Source organism: Apis mellifera, linkage group LG2 (assembly GCF_003254395.2).
Source record: "Apis mellifera strain DH4 linkage group LG2, Amel_HAv3.1, whole genome shotgun sequence".
NCBI lineage: Eukaryota > Metazoa > Arthropoda > Insecta > Hymenoptera > Apidae > Apis > Apis mellifera.
Genome location: NC_037639.1, coordinates 7,357,980 through 7,378,023, shown reverse-complemented (window position 1 = coordinate 7,378,023; position 20,044 = coordinate 7,357,980). Strand labels below are relative to the sequence as shown.

At 40.9% G+C, this 20,044-nt stretch overlaps 1 protein-coding gene and 1 long non-coding RNA gene across 21 annotated transcripts in view; one reads left to right on the top strand and one right to left on the bottom strand.

Moving 5' to 3' along the window:
* LOC551123 (RNA-binding protein Musashi homolog Rbp6) overlaps positions 1-20,044 on the bottom strand; it is a 739,303-nt gene that overhangs the window by 416,438 nt on the left and 302,821 nt on the right. For all 20 annotated transcript variants that reach the window (XM_026439281.1, XM_026439282.1, XM_026439266.1 and 17 more), the window contains one exon: positions 12,487-12,568. In XM_026439281.1, coding sequence (XP_026295066.1) covers positions 12,487-12,568 — 82 coding nt within the window. The remainder of the gene's footprint in view (positions 1-12,486; positions 12,569-20,044) is intronic.
* LOC102654210 lies at positions 3,579-12,477 on the top strand. The gene is made up of 4 exons (XR_001702200.2): positions 3,579-8,515; positions 8,617-8,706; positions 9,495-9,681; positions 10,091-12,477. It is a non-coding gene; the product is annotated as an uncharacterized LOC102654210 (long non-coding RNA).

Genomic DNA, 20,044 nt, shown 5'->3' with positions numbered 1-20,044 from the left:
GAAAAAGAGAGAACAAAGTTGGCCGTATTCAAATTGAATATGAACGGATACTCGAAGAATCTTTTACCACGGTTCTATTCTTCGTGAAAATCTTTAATTTATAATTGGATTTGCGGCATTTTCCGCCTTAGCGAAATATCGAGTATTGGGGTCGACCGGCTCCGTTCCAGATTTCCGGTTGAAAATAACCGATGGAATTACTTCACAGGTAACTACAATTTAATTCGACTTAATTAGCTCGACCATCGCTGAAACTGAACGTTCACAATTGTTGTTCTTCCGACCAATTAATTTCCCATGCGTTGCAAACACATTTGTACGAAAACAAAATTTCAACAATATTCAAGTAAAGATAGCTTCGTTTCTTCCAATTTTCTTCTCTACCTCTTCCAGGTATAAACTTTTAAAATTATTTCACGCTGCTCTTTAATTAAACCAAAAAATATCCTTCGAAATTATCATTAGAGTTTAAAAGAAAAGAAACCAATTTAATCAATTCCTTCCTCAATTAAATCGAAATGTTGAACAATAACAAACAAAACTTTTTCCACGAACAACATTTCCCTCCCATTATCATCGGGATAATTTATTCCCTGGGCAATTTTCACACACGACACGCGAACGATGAGAAATCAGCACGATCTCGCCGCCGCCGTGTTATTCAAATCTTCGAACACCTCGGCGCGCGTGCACTGCGGTAAAACGGAAGAATTCACGCTGAAGAATCGCGTGCTCGCGGTGAGGCCGGCGATTAACCGAGGTAAACTCTTAATTTCCGTAGGGCTAAATTTAACGGTCGATGCGTGCATGCGTTATTAAACCGGTTGCTACATCTGCACCGCGGCTCTCTCTCTCTCTCGTCGAACGATAAATGAAGGTGGATGGGAATCGCTGGGTCGTAACGCTCGAGGCCGAGATAGCGGGAAGAAGACGGGCGTCGTGCGTGTGTTGTGTGTTGTGCAGGGTTGGCAGGGGGGGTTGCGGGACCGCGAAGGGTGATTCAGAAGGCGGAGGTGGGTTAATGCGAATCCGCGCGAGGACACCCGCTGAGCCCTGCGGGAGTTAACGCGGGAATCGCGTGTTACCGCCAACGAAACACACCGGTGTACGAAAATGGGAGGGAAGGAGGGAGGGAGGGAGAGAGAGGAGAGTCCAGCAGACCTGGAAACAGTCGGTCGTGGAAAAGCACGGACGCTTACTCGATCTTTCGTGATTTTTGTCTGCTCTTCGTGGAACAATTTCCTTCGCAACGATGAAGAAAATTATGAGCGACAGACTTTGTCGCAATGAAAATTTCGATATATTATTTTGATGTACGAAAATGGGAGGGAAAGAGGGAAAGGAGAGTTCAGCAGACCTGGAAACAGTCGGTCGTGGAAAAGCACGGACGCTTACTCGATCTTTCGTGATTTTTGCCTGCTCTTCGTGGAACAATTTGCGAAGGATTTCCTTCGCAACGATGAAGAAAATTACGAGCGACAGACTTTGTCGCGATGAAAATTTCGATATATTATTTTGATGTTATAATACATGGTTTAATTGAGCGATTGAGGAAATGATGAATGGTACGAGGGACGATGGGAATGATAATAATTTCCTATATAAAGGAATCGTTTAAACTCTTATCTAAACTGGTTTTACCGGCGTCAAAAGAAAATTAAAGATAGACAATTTAATGAAAGCTGTGAGAATCGACGCGGTGTAATTAATTTTTCTTACAAAAAAAAAAATTAAAAGGACGAGGAAGGCGATGTTAAATCAATATTATCATTCTATATTCTTCCATTCCTCCTGCGCGATAGCCAAACAAGACCCATCCCTCTGAATCAATCTTATTTTCCAATATTTTCATCGGGAAACCGATATCATCGATCGATTTCTTCCTCGCGCCACATAATTAAAAGATTCCAAATAAAAATCGAAAAACTTCGACGCCTGAATATTAATACGATCATATTCAACGCGTAAATAGACGAATTAATTTATAACTTGGACGAAGAATCCGCGACGCAGACGTATCTCGGCCGAGGAATCGGTTGTCCCTTCTCTTACGCGTACAACGCGGATATAAAATTTATGATACGTTCCATTGCCGTCACTGGTTTATCTAACAAGATTATCGTTGCAACGGGGATATGACCACCCTTGGGACTCCCGCTGGCCAGATAAGAGTTCACGCTACGCTGATCCGCGCGTTTACGGGCGGCGGAGAGGCCGTGCTATAGCGTACAGCACCCACGCCTTTCAGACACTCTGATAAATTACTCAACACCTTTCTCATCCATCGTTCGCGCGCTAGTTTCGAGCGTGGAGCGGGCCTATCGGCCGGAAAACCCTATAACCAGGCCCCCATCAACCTCGTCCTCGTTGCGGAAAACACGGAAGTAAGGAGATGGCCGAGATACCAGCAGGGAAATGGGAGATATATTATTTGGAATGATATACTTTTTGGTATCCTTATCCTCCCGATATTTGCGATTTAAGTTGTGGCGAAAATAAAAATTAACTGTGAAATTCAATATTAATAAGGATTCTATTATTACAGGAATAATTATCTCGTGCCGATTGACGATTAGACGTTCTATAAGAAAAAGAAGAGGGAAGAGAAAAGTTGTAGGTCACGGATATATTTTTGATAGACGCATTGAAAACTCGACTGTTATTTCATCCTGCGATAAATCCTCGCATCACGATCTTAAAGATATTTTTTTCCTCCCATTTCAATTTACAAAAGAGACAGTGTTACGAGTTGAAATATCTCAGCGTTCCAATACTCTGACAAATATTGTCGAAAGTTTTTCTAATTTCTCCCGCGCGTTACTACATCTTACAAAAACAATGTTTCCAACTTTCGCTCGTGAAAGAGCGCCCTTATTTCACGATCGGATTTCGCGACTTTCGAGAAGAGAAACGGGATAGAAACAAGGAGCGAAACGTGGAAAATTTCACGCCGCGATTTCACGTCGGGAAGCCGAACACGGAAGTGGAGGCGTCTCCATTCATTCTCTCCATCGCGGAGAGAGAGAGAGGGTACGAGGAACGAAAGTACGAAAGAAAGATCAATGATCCGGCGAGCACGTTAATAATCCCGATTCATAAAGCCTGATATCCCGATACGTCGGCCACGAGTGGCCTGATAAAGAATGACGATCGTGAGGGAAGAAAGTTGCAGGCCGCTTATCGCCCAATAAATTCTACTTCAGCTCGCCCTGCCACCGTTTCCACCCTCCTGGCCCGCCCTCCCTTCCGCTTCCATCTCGTCTCGTTTTCAAGCACCGCCGTTGCAAAAAAAGAAAAAAAAAAAACCTGTGTAATTATCGCTAACTTCCAACTAAATTTTCCGCTAACGACGATTTACGATCGAATTAACAGATTGCCTGGCAGGCAGACGATAGTCTTTTACGAGTCTTCTCATCTCTCCGCGGGTCCACGGTTCGCCATGTTTTTTTTTTCAACCGATATCTTTGAAAATTTCACGCAACGAATTTATCATAACAAAGGGGATGAAATTAAATTCGTTTCTCTTTTTTTTTTTCAGAAGACGAAGATTGTTCGAGTTCAAGGCGAAGATGGGTCAGGGATTTTCTGCAAGTAAAACGTGTCTGTGATTGAAGTAATTGAGAGAAACTATCGGCCGATTTTAAAATTACTTTCCTGCTGACGGATGCCCGCCACATCTCTCTCGATTGCGCGATTACCGCCACCGTTTCCCAGACGATCGTGGAGAAATCGTGATTTCCAATCAGCGTTCGAGTAAAAAACTAAATTTCTTTATCATTATGCTTCGATCTCGTTTAGTTGGAAATTATATTTTTATTCTCGTTTCAAGAGATTCTCAAATTTATAAAAATTTAATCGTTTTTATTATATATCATTCTTCATAGATAGAGATTGAAGAGAGATTGAAGAGATTCTTACATAGATAGAGATTGAAATCGTCGAATACGTCGAAACATTATTTTATTTTTGCGGTCGAAAATAGGCGCAGGTTGGATGATTCCAATCCTCTCGAAATTTCCACGAATTCGAAATTCCATCTCAACCGTTTCCCGTGCGAAAAGTCTCTTTGTTCTCCCCCCTCCCCCCTCTCGAAAAGTGGCCCCATTCGATTCCTTCTAATTCGAGCGCCGAATAATCCATCCTATCCGCCTCCCTTTTGTCCCAATAAAATTCGCCTTTGAAAACTGTAATTCGCCGCGTGCAACAATGCTATCTCTCTCTCTCTCTCTTCCTCTCTCTCTCAAAGGACAATTTCATAGAATCCCATTTTCGAGTTCGCCTCGTTAACCGGAGACGGAACGAGCGATCTTTCGCGAGCATGTGTTCTCTCGCCTATTCTCGTCGCAGAGAGAAATCGACGCCGGGGAAAATGATCGTCTATCTTCAATGCTCGTGGAGAACTTCCTGAACGACGAATTTCCAAGAACGATCAAGGGGAGAACGTAATTTCCAACCGATTTCTGATAAAAAGCCGACTTTGCTAGGCATGCAACCGTGAGAGAAATGAAAAGGAAAAGAATGGGGAAGGAAAAATCCAAGGCAACTAGCACACGTAACGGATACACCAACGGTGAAATTGAGATTGGTTATCGAGGACTTGCAACACTTTTGGCGGGTGATAGGAGGAGGAGTGGGCTCAAATCGGATAGTTTGTTCATTATAGATACTTTTTCGATCGCTGGTGGAAGAACAGGGAGTGCAGAGAGCGTTGTATTTGTCTTGATAAGTTGAGGAGGCGGGAAATGAGACTGTCGATGGTAGAATGCTTCGTTTCTTGTAAGATGGTAAGGGTCGAAGCATCGCGGTATGAAATGGGTGTCTCGATTCATTTAATGAACGAGATCATCGTTCATGATATTCGAGAAGTATCTGGAGACTTTACTTTCCTCCTCCCTTCTCCACAATTCCTACAGACAGAAATTGTCATTCCTATTCCAGAGATCGTCCATCTTTTGAAACTTAAATCGTACAACGATCGAATATAAAAATATAATTGCGATTCGATAATTCGAAAGAGGAAACGGAAGATGGTTTTCGTTTCCAAACCCTGTCCACAATCCGTTGAGAAGAAAAGTCGGATATTTTCCAGCATTTTCATCGCGATATATATACCGAGGATAAAATTCAGCACAAGCGTAACCCGTCTCATCGTTTTCTGGGAACTACTCGTTTCCACGATTATGTCATCCTCCGACGACTCGTGAAACTTAACTGCTGTCGAATAGGTTAGTCGTATCGGGCATTTCGAGTTCGAAATTTCCGTTCCCGTCCCCGCATAAATAGTGAAAAAGTGATGGCTTTTGCATCTCAAAGGCGCGACGGTTGCTTCGATCTCTCTTTCGCGCGCCCACCACCCTCGATAGTATCGATGACGGGAATAGATAACGCGTGAAATGGACCAGCAGGAAGGGAGACACGTCTGCGAATTCCGCACGATAGAACTCGCACACGTACATCTCTCGTGGACAGAAGGAGGAGGAGGAGGAGGATATCGATTTTCGACCCGATCGGGGGGGAGACAGTTTTCGCGAGGCTCCTTCTCGTATCATGGCAAGACCCGTTTGACCCGGCACACACGCCGTCCATAGATCAAGCGGAACCCTTAGGACGAGCCCAACCCCCGTCGTGCCACGGGCTAACCATTAATTTACAACCCGCAGAGTAACCCCATTGCTCGCCACCCCCTGCATACAAGATCCCCACGTCCCTTTGCGGCAGATATGAGCTACGACGTGGCGTTGAGGGATTCAACCACCCTTGTTCCCTGCGCCCCCTCGCCTGTCCTTGCTCGTACGCTCCGAACGTCTGAACGTTTCACTGGCGCAGCACCACCTGCCATAGAAATTTCCCAGATCTCTCTCCTCCTCTCTTGAGAGGAAAGAAAATTTAAATCTATCGGGGACACGTCCTGGTTAATATCGCGTAACGCGGTGCAGACGGGAACACGGGTTGTCCGGAAGTAATTGGACCATTTCCAGGGATACGTTCTTGCGCTCGTTTAAGGGGTTGGTCATCTTGTTCCCGGGCGACGGCTCAACATTGTGGATATTATGCTTTAAAGGGGATCGAGGGGAGGAGAGGAGATTCTTGGATGATTCTAAGCCTTTTTTTTTTATACTATACTATATTTTCGTGAAAGATTTCAAGCGATTTTTAACTCGATTCCTGATATACTTAAGAATTAATTTTAAATATTAATTTAAGAAAACAAATCAAAGGATCTTTTCATTCGTAAATTTACACATATCAATTCACCGTCGAATATTAAATTATCAAGAGTTGCCCAAACTGATCCGAATTACAATTAAATCTCCAGTGTAATCCATTTTCATCGACCTATAAATTAACTCTGGTTAATTTTATACATATTCAAAACTACGTTTCCCAAATTAAAAGATCAAACGAATCTGTCAAATCGAAATCTCGAACGGCACCGTCGTGCTCGAACACGTCCGCGAATAAATCTCTTTCAGAAGCGGCAAAGAATGGAATTCCTAATTGCCATTGGACTCTTGGGGAGGTTATCTCGGCGAGCATTGAGGAATAGAATAGAACGAAAAGGGGGATCCGCGCTTCGATTCCAGGGGCTTTATTTCCGCATAATAAGCGGGTGTGAATAGGCCCGGCTGTTGCTCCCGCTTTATAACTCGGAGCAAGTTGTCCCGTTTTGTTTCGTTTTGTTGTCCGGCTGCATCCTACTCTACTGTTTACTTCGCTGTTCTCTCTCTCTCTCTCTGTCTTCGACTCTCGTTCTCGCTTACTCGTTCTCACGGGAATGAAAGGAATGAATAATTAGAGAGACAGAGAAAGAGAGAGAGAGAGCGGACGGCAGAAAGTTTCTGGCCAATTAATTAAACGGAGAGGAGAGCAAGGGAGTGGAGAGTAACCGACGTTAGAGCAAACGGGATAGGATAATTTAAAGAGTCGCGCGACAATTTAACTGCGATTATCGCCCTTACAATCCCTTTAACAACGCGCCGTTATAGAAACGCGCCAATTAGCAGTGTAACTTGGCGTTAATGAATTTCGGATACGGTAAAAGGCAATAGAACAAGCAGAGATAAACGTCCCTGGGGGAGGAGGGGGGGAAGGATAATTCAAATGGCGGCCGCGATGTAGCCGCGGACGTGGCCCGTCGGCATTTCCAAGGAACCTAACTAATGATCACCGTGCGTCTCGTGATCGTGAAATAACAGTGGTAATTTCGACGAGCGGGTTTATCCGCCGTACAAAACGGCGACCACCTTGTTCACTAATTTCTTAACCGCGTCGGTTATTGTAATCGTTCAGGATGAAAATTTAAATTTACGTGGTTTTGTGCGTGTGCAATGTATACGTAATACGCGTGGTGGTGGGCTGGTTTGTTTGGGTTGATCGTGACAACCTTCCCTTGTTATGAATAACGTCGGTTATATCTTATTATAAATAATGACAGGTTATAAATAACATGCTAACGCGCGTTTCCTTTATTATGAATAACGCACTGCCTACTACGCCGCTCTATAAATAACACATTACGTATTATAACGCGTATTCTCGTCGTAGACACTGAGCAGCCATTTCATTTACGCTTCATCGTGCTTATATATATTTAATTTTCTTATATTTATATAAAGAATCTGTGTACACAAGTATATCGAAAATACGCGCAGACTGTTTTACGTATCTGAGAATTATTTTCCATCGAGGAAAAACATTTCGAGCGAAACTTGTTCCTTTCTTTCTCAAGTGGGACGATTCTCGATAGTAATAAAATCTTATTTTACAGAGGAACGCGAAAACTTTGAAGATTTTTCTGTGTTATACAGGACTACGTTCGAGCTTGATATTTTTTTCACCGATCTTCTAAATAAGAAAAGACACAAGAACACAAGAAAATTGGCGCACACGATGTTTTCCACGATGGCCTCGATTTCGAAATATCAACGCCAACAAACTCGTGAATTAGAAGAACACTGTACACGGTTAATTGTCAACAGGATTCAGAATTCGAAGAGGAATCGTGTCCAATTCTGTCTCGAAGATGCACGTAAAAGCACGTTCCCCGTTCTTATCCGATTTAAAAAGCGACGAAGTCAGTTTAATCGGGACAAAAGAGGAGGAAGAAGAAGAACCGTGACACGGTTTCCACTGACTGGTCGTCTCTTTTCGCCAAATCATCGCGAACGAACGGCAATACACGTTTTTTATTCTGTGTCGTTTCAGTATCAAGCAATGCGTCAAAGTGGTGTGAATCCTTGATCCAATCAGAATCGCGCAACGGTTCGAACGTTCCTCTCGATTGCACGTTTGCTTTGATCACGAGTCGAAAGGTGGGCCGTCTCCTTATTCACACAGAAACAGCGTGAATCATGAAAGCGTGCCACTTCCTGGAACGCATTATCTTAAGTACATCGTGACGAACGTAATGAACTATCGAAGCAACAACAGTGTCAACCCGGAATCTACGATGTTTCAAGTGCGTCGTAATAGGCGAAATTTGTCGTGTAAATGGAGAGTGGAAAATATATTTAAGGTGAAATTAATGAAAAGTTTCGATAAAAGATGGTCTCGTTTTAATCGTATATTTTAGTTCGCGTGAGAAGTGTAGTTTTAACATTTACTTATTTATTCTAGAAATTACGAAATGAATATGAACGTTGAAACGTGGTAGCAACATTCAAGGATTATCATATTTAACTTCACAATTCGCATGATACAATTCGTGTAAGTAAGTGTAGCTTAATAATATACTTCATGACGATAATATTGTTTTAGTATGAAAATAATATAGTGTAAATTGCAATGTAATGAAAGGCTTCGTTACCATAAATACCACAAATATCGTAGGTAATAATATGTTCTAACGTTTAAAATTTTAATTTAACGAAGTTGGGATAACTATATCCTTTCACGTCGTCCTCTCACAAGTTTCAGCATGAAAAATTTCATCTTGGTGATTAACGTTGATGAATGACCGAAGAAAATAGAAACTCGTTTTCTCGATCCTTCCTTCCAATATTATTGATAATCGAGTTAATCGCTTTAAACATTAACAGTCTAATCGTTCTCGAATATCTTCCTCTCTCCAAATAAACTCGCGTCGCGTCGAACAATCATCTAGGAGGAATTTTTCCAACTACTCTATAATTTCCAATTATCCATTAGAAAATATTTTCCAACGCAATTTTTGAAACGCAATCCGCGACAAAATAGCGGGAATCCACTTTCGAAAAGCACTTTGCACTTGAAATTCGACCGCCCGCCCACGGAGCCACCTGTGCTAGACACACCCTCTTCGTCGATCCTCTCACCCTTCTTTTCAACCCTCGTCGACGTCGTGGTCGTTGTCGTCCCCTCGTTTCCTCCACTTAAAAACCGGTAATTACTCTGATGCCGGCATTTAACGTTCGTAACCGGCGCGCGTGGATTTTCTGTTTCCCCAGACTCGATTCCTCCTCTCTCTCCCTCTTCCTCCTCCTCGCGCAGTAACTGTTGCTCGATTTCGCCTCCAGGTGAAAATACCTGTTTTTGTGTTACGGCCCCGACAAGCGAAACGTCTAGACGAGCTCGCAAGGTTACCGAGTCACGGTGCAACAATTTCACTTGGAAACTTAACCAGAACTTTGGACAATTTGCATCAGCTGTTAAGATACAATTAGAGGAGAAACTGTGCAAATTGTAACGGAATCTGAATTAACGGTAAGCAACTATCTTTGGTAAGGGTTCAAAGAATAAACGGGTTCGCTCGTTTCTTTGTCTCCTTTATATAAGGAAAAGATAATTTTCTCTTAGAGATCGGGTCTCGATATTGCAGTGAGTTTGTTAAAGATTAAGATACCGATGCAGTAAACTAAGTTACATCAAGTTCCTTCGAGAAAGAAAAACTCGTTCCTTCGCAAAATCGTATCGAAGAATAACAAATATTGAAACGTAAGCGAAAAATAGAGAGAATCTCTAATGAATTTTCTTTCTCAATTTTCGAAAAATTGTAATCTTGATTCTACTCATCTCGAAAGCAAAGGAATTTCATTAATTAATACCAGAAAAAGAAATATTCTTGGAATTAAATTTTTCGAATGTAAAATATATCCATTTTCAATTTTTTCAGAACTCTTCTCGAAAATCTCTACGCACGACGACGAGACGTGAAACGCGCCAAAGAATCTCGGTTTTCGAGTGTTCCAAAGTGTATAAAGGAGGGACGGCGAGAAATATATATTCAGCAGAAGAGGTTCATTTATTTATAGACATGCCAATCTTCGTGCTGTCAGTTACTCTCGCCTTTCCGTATTTACCGGTGTTCTCGATACGAAGAAGAGGAGAAGAACAAGGCAGAAATTCCCCGCGGAGGCCACACACGGCAATGACGTCATCAATATCCAGGAGAGAACGGCGAGGATTATTTCGGTTTTCTCGCGTCTCGAAGGGGGGGAGGGACCAGGGGCAAAACTTATTAAAACCATCGATAAATTCCCCCTCCTACCTCTTTCTCTCCGTACGAGCTATTAAGCTCTTCTCTCGATTCGATTGTGGGTTTCGAGCGCCAATAGCGGATACCCCGATGCTTCGTAAATCGTTCGTCTCGTCGACGATCAAACAGATTTACGTTTTCCGCTCGATTCCCTCGAAACGTTATTATTCGACAGATGTGTGTTCGAGATGACGGCGTTGAAAGGAGCACGTGAGCATTTGCCACCATCAATACGTGTGTAAAATGCCTATGGAAATACTCTCGAATTAGAATAAGAGGCTCGGTCAATGTTCCCCCAATGTTTGAAGTATTTATGCGTATATTCCGATCCGTTTGTAATTTCTTCTTACGCTATCCAGTTACACAAAGAGATATAAAGAAGAAGCGAATAGTGCGCGATCTTACTTACAACTCGTTAATCAAACAAGGAAAAAGGAAAATTCATAAATTGCAGAGAATTGTACAAGAAAACATCCGCAATACGATTATCCGTATACTTAAAATTCTACCAAATATCACGATTTATTAGAGATATTATATATATATATGTGGAATTAAGGATTTTCAGGTATCCGGTATCCGAAGCTTCGAGCGCACAGCTCTATTTCGGCAACTCGGCATTAATAATGACACGTAACGTTTATAGGTACACAGCACGCGCCACGTATTCGAAGATGGTAGGCCGAGATGCGGTGGCCAAGAATAGACTTATCAGCCAGATAAATGTGACAACGAACGAGCGAGGAGCCTAGCTTTACCTGGGAGCGATCCCATGCGCCCATTATTTCCTTTCCCCTATCTACCGCAGATGCATCGCACTTATCAACTCGCCGCTCGCTGCACCTACCTCCCCCGCCTCGCATCTCCGCGCACGCGGATTTCGTGCACGTTATCCTCCCTTCCCCTTCCCGTGTCTATCGCGGGACATTATCAGAAACGATCGGTCGAAAATAGGTTATCGGCGCGCCTCGAAATTCGATTGCCAATTCCTAAGAGATATTTTCGATCCGTCCGATAACCGGTTTTTATCCGATGGAAACGGACGGGATATCCCTTCCTGATCTCTCCCCTTCTCTCTGAAAATTTTCGCCCCGTGTCTCCTCGTATTAATTATTGGGAAACGTTGGATCTAATTTTGATGCGAATTTTTAATTTCGATCGATTAATTTTTAATCGACCAATGTGGAGAAACGATTCGTAATTGGAAACTTGTGTTAATAATTTTATTTCTATTCTAATGTTTTTAGAAAATATGAAAAGAATATCTGTTTTCCATCGTTATCGAAGAAATCATTTCCAATAAGTTTAACTAATAACTCGAGTTAGTCGGAATATATGCATCCATGCTGTACGCCGTTCTTCCCAAGGATCAAAATATATCCCCGCAAATTAATCATCACTGACCACCGCTCGTATATCAACAAGTAATCGTGACACCCACTTTTCGATCATCCTAACAAACCGATCATTATCCTACTATTGCAAATTCATAAAAGCATAAACGTGATTGGCATTCCTCCCCTGTTCTATCATCGTAGAGTTGTTATCGCGGCTAACGATATCCCAACGACACTCCTCCCTCCCTTCCTCCCCCATCGTTGAATAATTGTTCCAACGAATACCGATATTACACACCGCTCTACTAATATTATATATTCGCGGCCTGTTTTAATCCGATTTATTAGCATAATGCGCAAGAATAGAGCTCGGGTTTGCATGTTCGCGATCATCGAGAGGAAATTCGATCACGCGAACGCGGAATTCCCCTGCTAATAAGGGAGTCTAGGAATCCGTCAAACGCCCTCGTAACTCAGGGAGGAAACGATGCTCTATAAAAGCAAAGATTATATTCTCGCGTCGTTGTTTCATCTTGACGCTTCTTCGTTATCGATGCATAAAGACAGCGAGATAGAAGAAAAATCCGTGAATGATCGATTTAAAATTTCGACGCACGTGTATACGTAAATTTTATGGAAATTTATTGATTGTTCGTTAATGGGGGATGTTAACGCGTTTCGTTAAAATTTACTTACCTTGATCGTCGCGTGGTGGGATCTTTCATGACCATGACTTCTGTGATGTCCCCATACTTGGTGAAGTACTCCCTTAGGCTCTCTGTAATCATAAAATAATGGCGTTTTGTTTTTCAGAATTCTTTTTTTTTAATAATAAAAATTTCAAAAAGTTTTAATTATCTATCTAATTTGTTAGGAATGATTAAATATTGCGTGTTAATATATTCATGGAATATATATATATATCTTTATGACTCAATAAACAAGTTTTAATTATAACAAGCGAAATTATTTGTGTATCGTGTTTGCTTTAATCTTTAAAATCGATCGAAATAATGTTGCATGAATGTATTGGCACATTCTATATAATAGATTCGTTTTAATTCTTCAATCATTCTCATTTAATCTCAACTTGAGAACTTCGTTATCTTAAATATTAAGATTTTTCATCGTATATAAACAATTTCAGTGTATAAAAAAAATAATTTTCGTACGAACGATTGGAAAGAAGATAAGGACAAATTTCTCGAACGGTTGGTAGGTTGCATATATGATTTATTAGACGGCGTTATCTTGGGGAAAGGGAGGGTCCATTTTCGGAACAGTGGCGCCCCCTGGGTCGAGTCACCAATTACGTAGAACATAATGAAACTACTACCAGACCATTCCGTGAATCATATGATACGAGGAGAATTTACGAGTGGCCGTTTCCTGTCGGTTATCGGCAACACCACGCTCGTTACTTTCTACCCAAAGAATAATTTTAGCAAATCAGTCGCTACCGCCGGCTTTTCGTTGAGCCATCGCGCTGCGAATACCCGAGGAACTGAATTTCAACGGTGAATAATCGGGGCTACCTTATCTGCCACCCTCGTTTCTCCCCTCGTTCCGAATCGTCCCCTTCCCGCCTCGATGTGGGAGTAGACCTTTTGTGAATCGAACTAGAAACAACGAGGCACGCGAACGAGAACGTTGTACGCCACGGAATGGACAAGTGAATCCTTTGATATCGGATACTAAGCGAATCTCTTAACGAAGGAGAACTCGAACATCATTGCGGTCGAAGGAATGGAATTTTAAACGTGAATTCGTGCATTTGTTCTGCTTAGTGGAAAATTTTTAACTTATATTAGACGATGAGAAGATTCTCAGAAAATCGAAAACGAACGATTCAATTTGGCAAAGATTTGCAAATGAATCTTAATCGAGGAAATAATATATTTAAATGAAATTTTGATGAAGTATTACAAGATAATTATTAGATGTATTTATTCGATTTAAGGATAGGATATTCCAAAATGATTAAAGATATTTGATAATGTATTATTCGGACGTGGATCGGACGTATTGATTGAGTAAAAGCACTCGTAATTCTAATCATCAATAGCGTGGAACAATGAGTCGGGCGGCTGGTAGGGCGGAGGTTTGTTAACGCTAATTAGAATTATTACATAACAATGTAAGTCGACAGTATCGAGCGTAATCCACGTCATTTGTGAACACGCTGCGTACGTCCACAAGAGAGCTTTAGCTTAGCTTAACACCGTAGAAAATTAATTGTGCACACTTGACAAGTTAAGCCGCAACGTGTAATTAAGAAATATCTGATATCAAACTTTTGCAAAATGAACCGGGGGACCGGCTCGAAAATTTATCAACTACCGACATAAGGATTCGCTAAGTCATAAAAATTGATTAAGTAATTAATTGATTAACATCCAAAGCCGATACTCGAGGGGAAAAAGAAACAACAAAGAACAAATCGTTTTCTATCTTGCATGATAAATTATAATGCAATCCTTTATTCGATAAAATAATTAAAACTTACTCTTTTTAAAAAATAAAATAATGACAAATAGAAAATTAATCCTCATTATATTCCAAAATTCCAAATTGTTTAAAATTTTTATCCTTCTAAATGCTTCCAATTCTCTCTCCTCGAATTTCTCCCTTCCAAAAAAATTCGTATATTTCAAATTCAAAATTCCAAGCATACAAATTTCAATCCCCTTAAAACTCGTACACCCTTCTATGAAACGTGGTCCTGTTTCTCGTCATCCGACGATCGACCAAAATTTTTGCCGCATTAAATTCTAATAAAAACCGCCAAAACACGACCACCATCGCCATCATTCGCGCGTGTTGGATGGACTGCGGATTGGCCTCGATTGAAATCAAATAAAGGCCAATAATTTATAACACACAGATTTAATCAATCGGCGTGTTACCAGCGTGTTTTCGAACGGTGCGAATCCGCGAATATCTATCCCTAGCGACGCTAGGGCCACTCTCTTGACCTCGTTCGCGCTTATATATCAAAAGGGTGAACTCTGGCCGTAGGCCAACATGGACACGCTCCAAATATATCTTACACCCTATCTAATTATACGCTATTTTATCCAGATCGCTGTGAGGAGCTCGTAATGCTCGGCAGTTACTTGCCTATTCGGTCGCGAACGGTGTTCGGCTTCGATAAATTGCCGATCGGCCATCACGATACGGCAGAAGAAGCATTATCTTGCATACGTTTCACTTATCTTCCTTAGCCTCTTCACGTTTATCTCACGGGTGTTTAACCGTGAAAGAAATGAAATCGAAATCCTCGTCCTCGAAACACGCTCAACCGAATGGGGCGTTATCTTCTCCTTTCATTCATTTTATTTATTTATTTATTTATTTATTTATTTTTCGAACGGGGGAACACTTTTGGAATACAATTAAGATCTAATGAGACCTCCTATTAGGGTAATGTTTTCGGAGGTGTATCTTGGAAAAGTATTAAATTTCTCGCTTGCTTTTCAGAAACCACTCGAGAGCCAACCTGTAATGAATTATCGCGGTGTCTTATTAAATTTGATTGTTATATTGAAGAAGAGAGAGAGGAGGAGGGGAGAGGAAGGATGGAGAGTTCGAGATACAGAAGAAACGGAACGGGAGGAAGAGGGAGGGAGAAAGAGACGGGATGAGAGAAAGTGTGAGAGGAGAGGAAGGAAAGTAGAGCGCTTATTGTTTATTCAGTAGATGGCGTTAATCAATGAATTATTGGTGTTCGTAGGTCATTAGCCGGTGAATACCACCTGTTTGGTAACGAGCTGTTCGCATAAATTACATCAACCTGCGGAATTAATTACTGATACTTAATTAGTATTCTCGGAAAATTAAGGCGGGCCCTTCTTTACCAGCGACTAACGGCGGGTAATTTGAACTGTTATTTGTGCGCCACTAATGACGACGTAGAATATCTGGAAAGTCTAGCAACGCTTAATCATTTTTTTTTTTTTTTTTTTTATGCTTTGGCACGAATATCGAAAGTGTAATAAGTACAAGAAGAAAAAGGAATTAATACGTAGATATTTCCTCTGATCTACTTCTATCTACTTCTTTTTTTCTTTCTTTTTTTTTTTGCACAATTATTCTTGTAAATATACATTGCAAGATTTTCTTTATTCCTCTTTCAAACGATTTTGAAACGATTTCGTTTGAAATAATTTCGTTGAGTTGCAGAATTAACAAATTCTAACTCGATCCTCCAATCGAGGGATCCCGTTCATCTCTATCCTCGAATCTATGGAAATCGTCGTTAAATCTAAGAGGCCATAGCGCATTCGGTGATGCCACTTTAATTTGTCTCGGTGCGGATTGATGGAAGCAATTACGTCGTTCACAGGAGGAGACACTTTTAAAACGGTTCTGCGACTTTACGAAAATTTATCGGCATCATTTTCTTAATTGTTCCTCGGAAGAAGTTATTTTTCACCCGAGGATTCCCCAACGATGCACTCCTTCTCGGCCCGATCCTATTCGACGCCAATGAATCTGGTGAAGTATCATTACAATTTGTTTCCTGTCGGGGATCTCCACTTTTTCCAGCGAAATGTAATAATCTCGTCTTACACGGTTATCTATGCTAATCGAACAAACGGGAAAAATTGTTGGATCGTTTTCATATATTTTCAATCCCCGTTTCGAATTTTAATAATAAGGTGACGATCGGTGGTAATTTGATTTTCCTTCCCCTCCTTTTTTTTTCCTTTTCTTCGTGAATTATAAACGGGTTAATTAATCGCACGCCATAACGCAAATTATATCAATCGTCGTGCATTTAGTGCTACGAAACGCGCATTCGAAATGAATTTCAATAACACTTATTATTAGCAATAAATCACGCGTGACAAATGAATTATTGCTTTGTATCGCGTAATACTATAATCCCTTATACGAAATCGCTCCAACTCGAAATCTATTTAACGTCAATGGCAATTAACAATTTCGAAAATAGACGAAATTTTGACGCGCCAATCTCGATATTTCCAATATATTATTATTTTCATTTTGTTAGAAATTTTGTTTATTTAAAAAAAGGAAAGAAACAAATTTCAAAAAATCAAAAATATTTTATCAAACAACGCGAAAATCGTTTAAATCCTTGTCTCTTTAATCTGCGTAGCTTTCGTTACAAATCTCGACAGTCAAAACAAATATCAACCTATATCTTCGCTAAACAAACAGACAAAACCCAAAAGCATTCTATTCTCCGCGAACAACAGAGACAGGCACGCGTCGTTTCTATTTAGCATCCAAGTATAATGTATGCGTATCAGTCAACGTATTATCCCGTTCCCCTCAACATCTCCAAAATTATATACGCTTTCTCCAATAAATTTCATTCCCACCAAACCGGTATTCTACGAATCGTTCGAGATCGAGATTCTACTTCTGTCTCCCTTGGACAGATCTTCGAAATTCCCATAAAGATCGGCTCAACCTATCACGTCCAATTAACCTTTCGAATGAAATCCTTTAAACTCTCTCTCTCTCTCTCTCCGATCTCTTAACATTTGGCTATCGGATGATCCCGCCTCCTTTCACCGATGGTCGATGCACTCGAGAGACCCGGTGCCCGTCGGAAGATTAAAGGGGTCCACAAGTGTTCCCGACAAGCGACACGCCATCTAGCGATTGCGCTTTCCTCGCGGTTGACACTTTCTCGCGCGTGATTCGACCCGGATACAGGTTAATTCGGTGTGCATTAGCGTCTGACTAATATAAATAACGCCGATTATCTTACTATATTGGCCGCGCTTGTGTCGACAACGATGGCAAAAGGAATAAGCTGAACCGCTCTGCGATCCGATATTTAGATATTTAGTTAGAGCTCGGTAAGCGAGAGTATTATTGGTAAATCCGATAGTACGAAACAGTCCTCCTTCCTTTCCTTTCGATTTATTATTCATCTTCTCGGATTACTCACTTAATAAGTTGCACCTCGGTTTAGAATTTTGAACAAACATTGCAACAGAATCAGAATTTGTTTCGTGAAATTGAAACAACGTGTATGCAAATCGAATCGAAGATTCTAATAGGCTAATTCGGATTCAAAAAAAAAAAAAGAAGAAGAAGAATAAAATAGTTTCGAAATAATTATCCTTGGTCACGAATAAATTTCCCAAGTTTCGACTGAAATTTCCGTGTAACAGGAGTTCGATTCCACATGAACCGCGCACGTCGCCCCAACGAAACGATCGCGTGCCGGCCTCCCATTTCTCTCGTCACCCAACCACTTTTTTCTCTCCTCCTCTGCCACGATACAGAACAAATTACTTTGGCCGGAAAGTGCCTTTTCCGATCCTTGATTTTCGGCGTGTTCACGGCCCGTATAAAATTATTTAAGCCCGTTCCGTGAGCTCCTTCGCGGGCAAAGGTTGCGCGCCCGCGTTGAAATATTCAGATCCGGTGTCTCTCCATCTCTCTCTCTCTGCCCGTGGCCGCGATTCAACGTCTCGAGCAATCCCGCGGGAACTCGATCCGTCCCCCTCGAATAGATTTTCCACCCCATCCCTTCTCCAGGTTGGCGCAGCAGCGACTTTGTTCGCCGCGCAATCATTGCCTTATTAAAAAAGCTGCAATTCGGCGAACGATGGCCCCTCCCCCCCGGAGTTAAGGAAATTACGCGGCATGGATTTGGATAAGGATAGTTTAATATTTCACCGGGCGGGGACCTCGCCTCTGGAAGACGTAAGGCCTTCATTTTGAGAGTGCCTCGCTCTGAAATGTGCCAGTGGCGAGTTTTATTTGGATTGCTCTGCCGAGACGGGACGGGACGAGAGAGAAGTGGTTTGAAAGGTAGGAGGAAGGAATTTTGCGGCGGGAAATATTTCAGACGCGGCTCGGGTTTCGTTGGAGGAAGAATTGGAGATGGATATTTGAAATAATTGATCGAGCGTGCAACGAGGATTGAAGATTTCGAGCAATCGAAATTGCTTGGTCATTTTAATAAACAGAAAGAAGGATATTGGAGAGATTTGGATTTTTTAGAAAGAGTGAAGTTTTTATCGTCGAAAACTTGGCGAGAAATTAGAGGAAACCATGCCGAGTTAAGGTTATTCTTTTTTTTTTTTTTTGTTTTATCCCGATAATTCGATCGGTTGCGAAGACTTATAAGGCTTCTTCAAAGTGTGAGTAATGTTTAATGTAATGCACAAGTTGGACGAATGGTTTCGCGGCCTGGTGACCTACATAATTTTCAGATGGAGTATCACGGTTTTCTTTCGTGTCTGGAATTTGGGATAGGTCAGTTTAACGAGATGCGAGAGAGAGAGAAAGAGAGTCGAGAACGAGAAAAATGGGGGAGGGTAATAAACGAATAAAAATTACTCTCCTCTTTGAACGACGATATCGAGATAAACGAAAAGTTTTCACGTTTTTATAATGATCTCTCGCTCGTTAACAGAGAGACGTTATTTTCGGAGTTGTATTATAGTTTAATTTTATAATAATAATAAGGGTTGATCAAGTTGTAAATTGAATAAATTATGCAAATAGATACAACGCGTGCAAAATACATGCGAACACGAAGAAATATTATTTGCCGTTAAAATCCGCAGTTTATTAATTACATGTACATATTTATCTTCTGTGATATAATTTTTGGTTTCAACACCGGAACATACGAATGTGCTATTTAACTTTTCGAGAGGCACGATAATTATCTTTGATAGACTTTAATCAGTTAATCAGTTTGGCTTTCGTGTGATTTGATTAATAATTTAACAACTGCAATAATAATAATAATAATAATAATAATAATAATAATAATAACAACATAATAATTCAATTATGTAATTATGAATGACATAATATGTAACGATGTAATTATGACAATTAATGTACGGTGAAGTTAATTGAAAGATGAACCAAATTCAACGGAGATACATTTATCGAAACATTTGTAATTAAACTAGGAAGTGTATACGTTTAAATAAACGCGAGGAATACAAATTATCCAACGTTAGTTTCACAACAATTTCTTTTCCACGAGCTATCAAATTGGAACGAGCAAAAAAATTTCACTTTTCCATCTATCTTCCTATTCAAATTAACACTGAATGTATTGAAGATTATTTCTAACTCGACAATTCAAAAATTTCCAGGAAACTTCTCCAAATATTATCAACCTCGAATTAAGAAACATTCCTCGACCATTCGTACACGAGGAAGAGAACGTTACTTCACGTCTGCTCCACGTGCAGATTCTCTCAGTTATCAATTCGTAGAGGGAAAAGATTGCCCGGTGAAG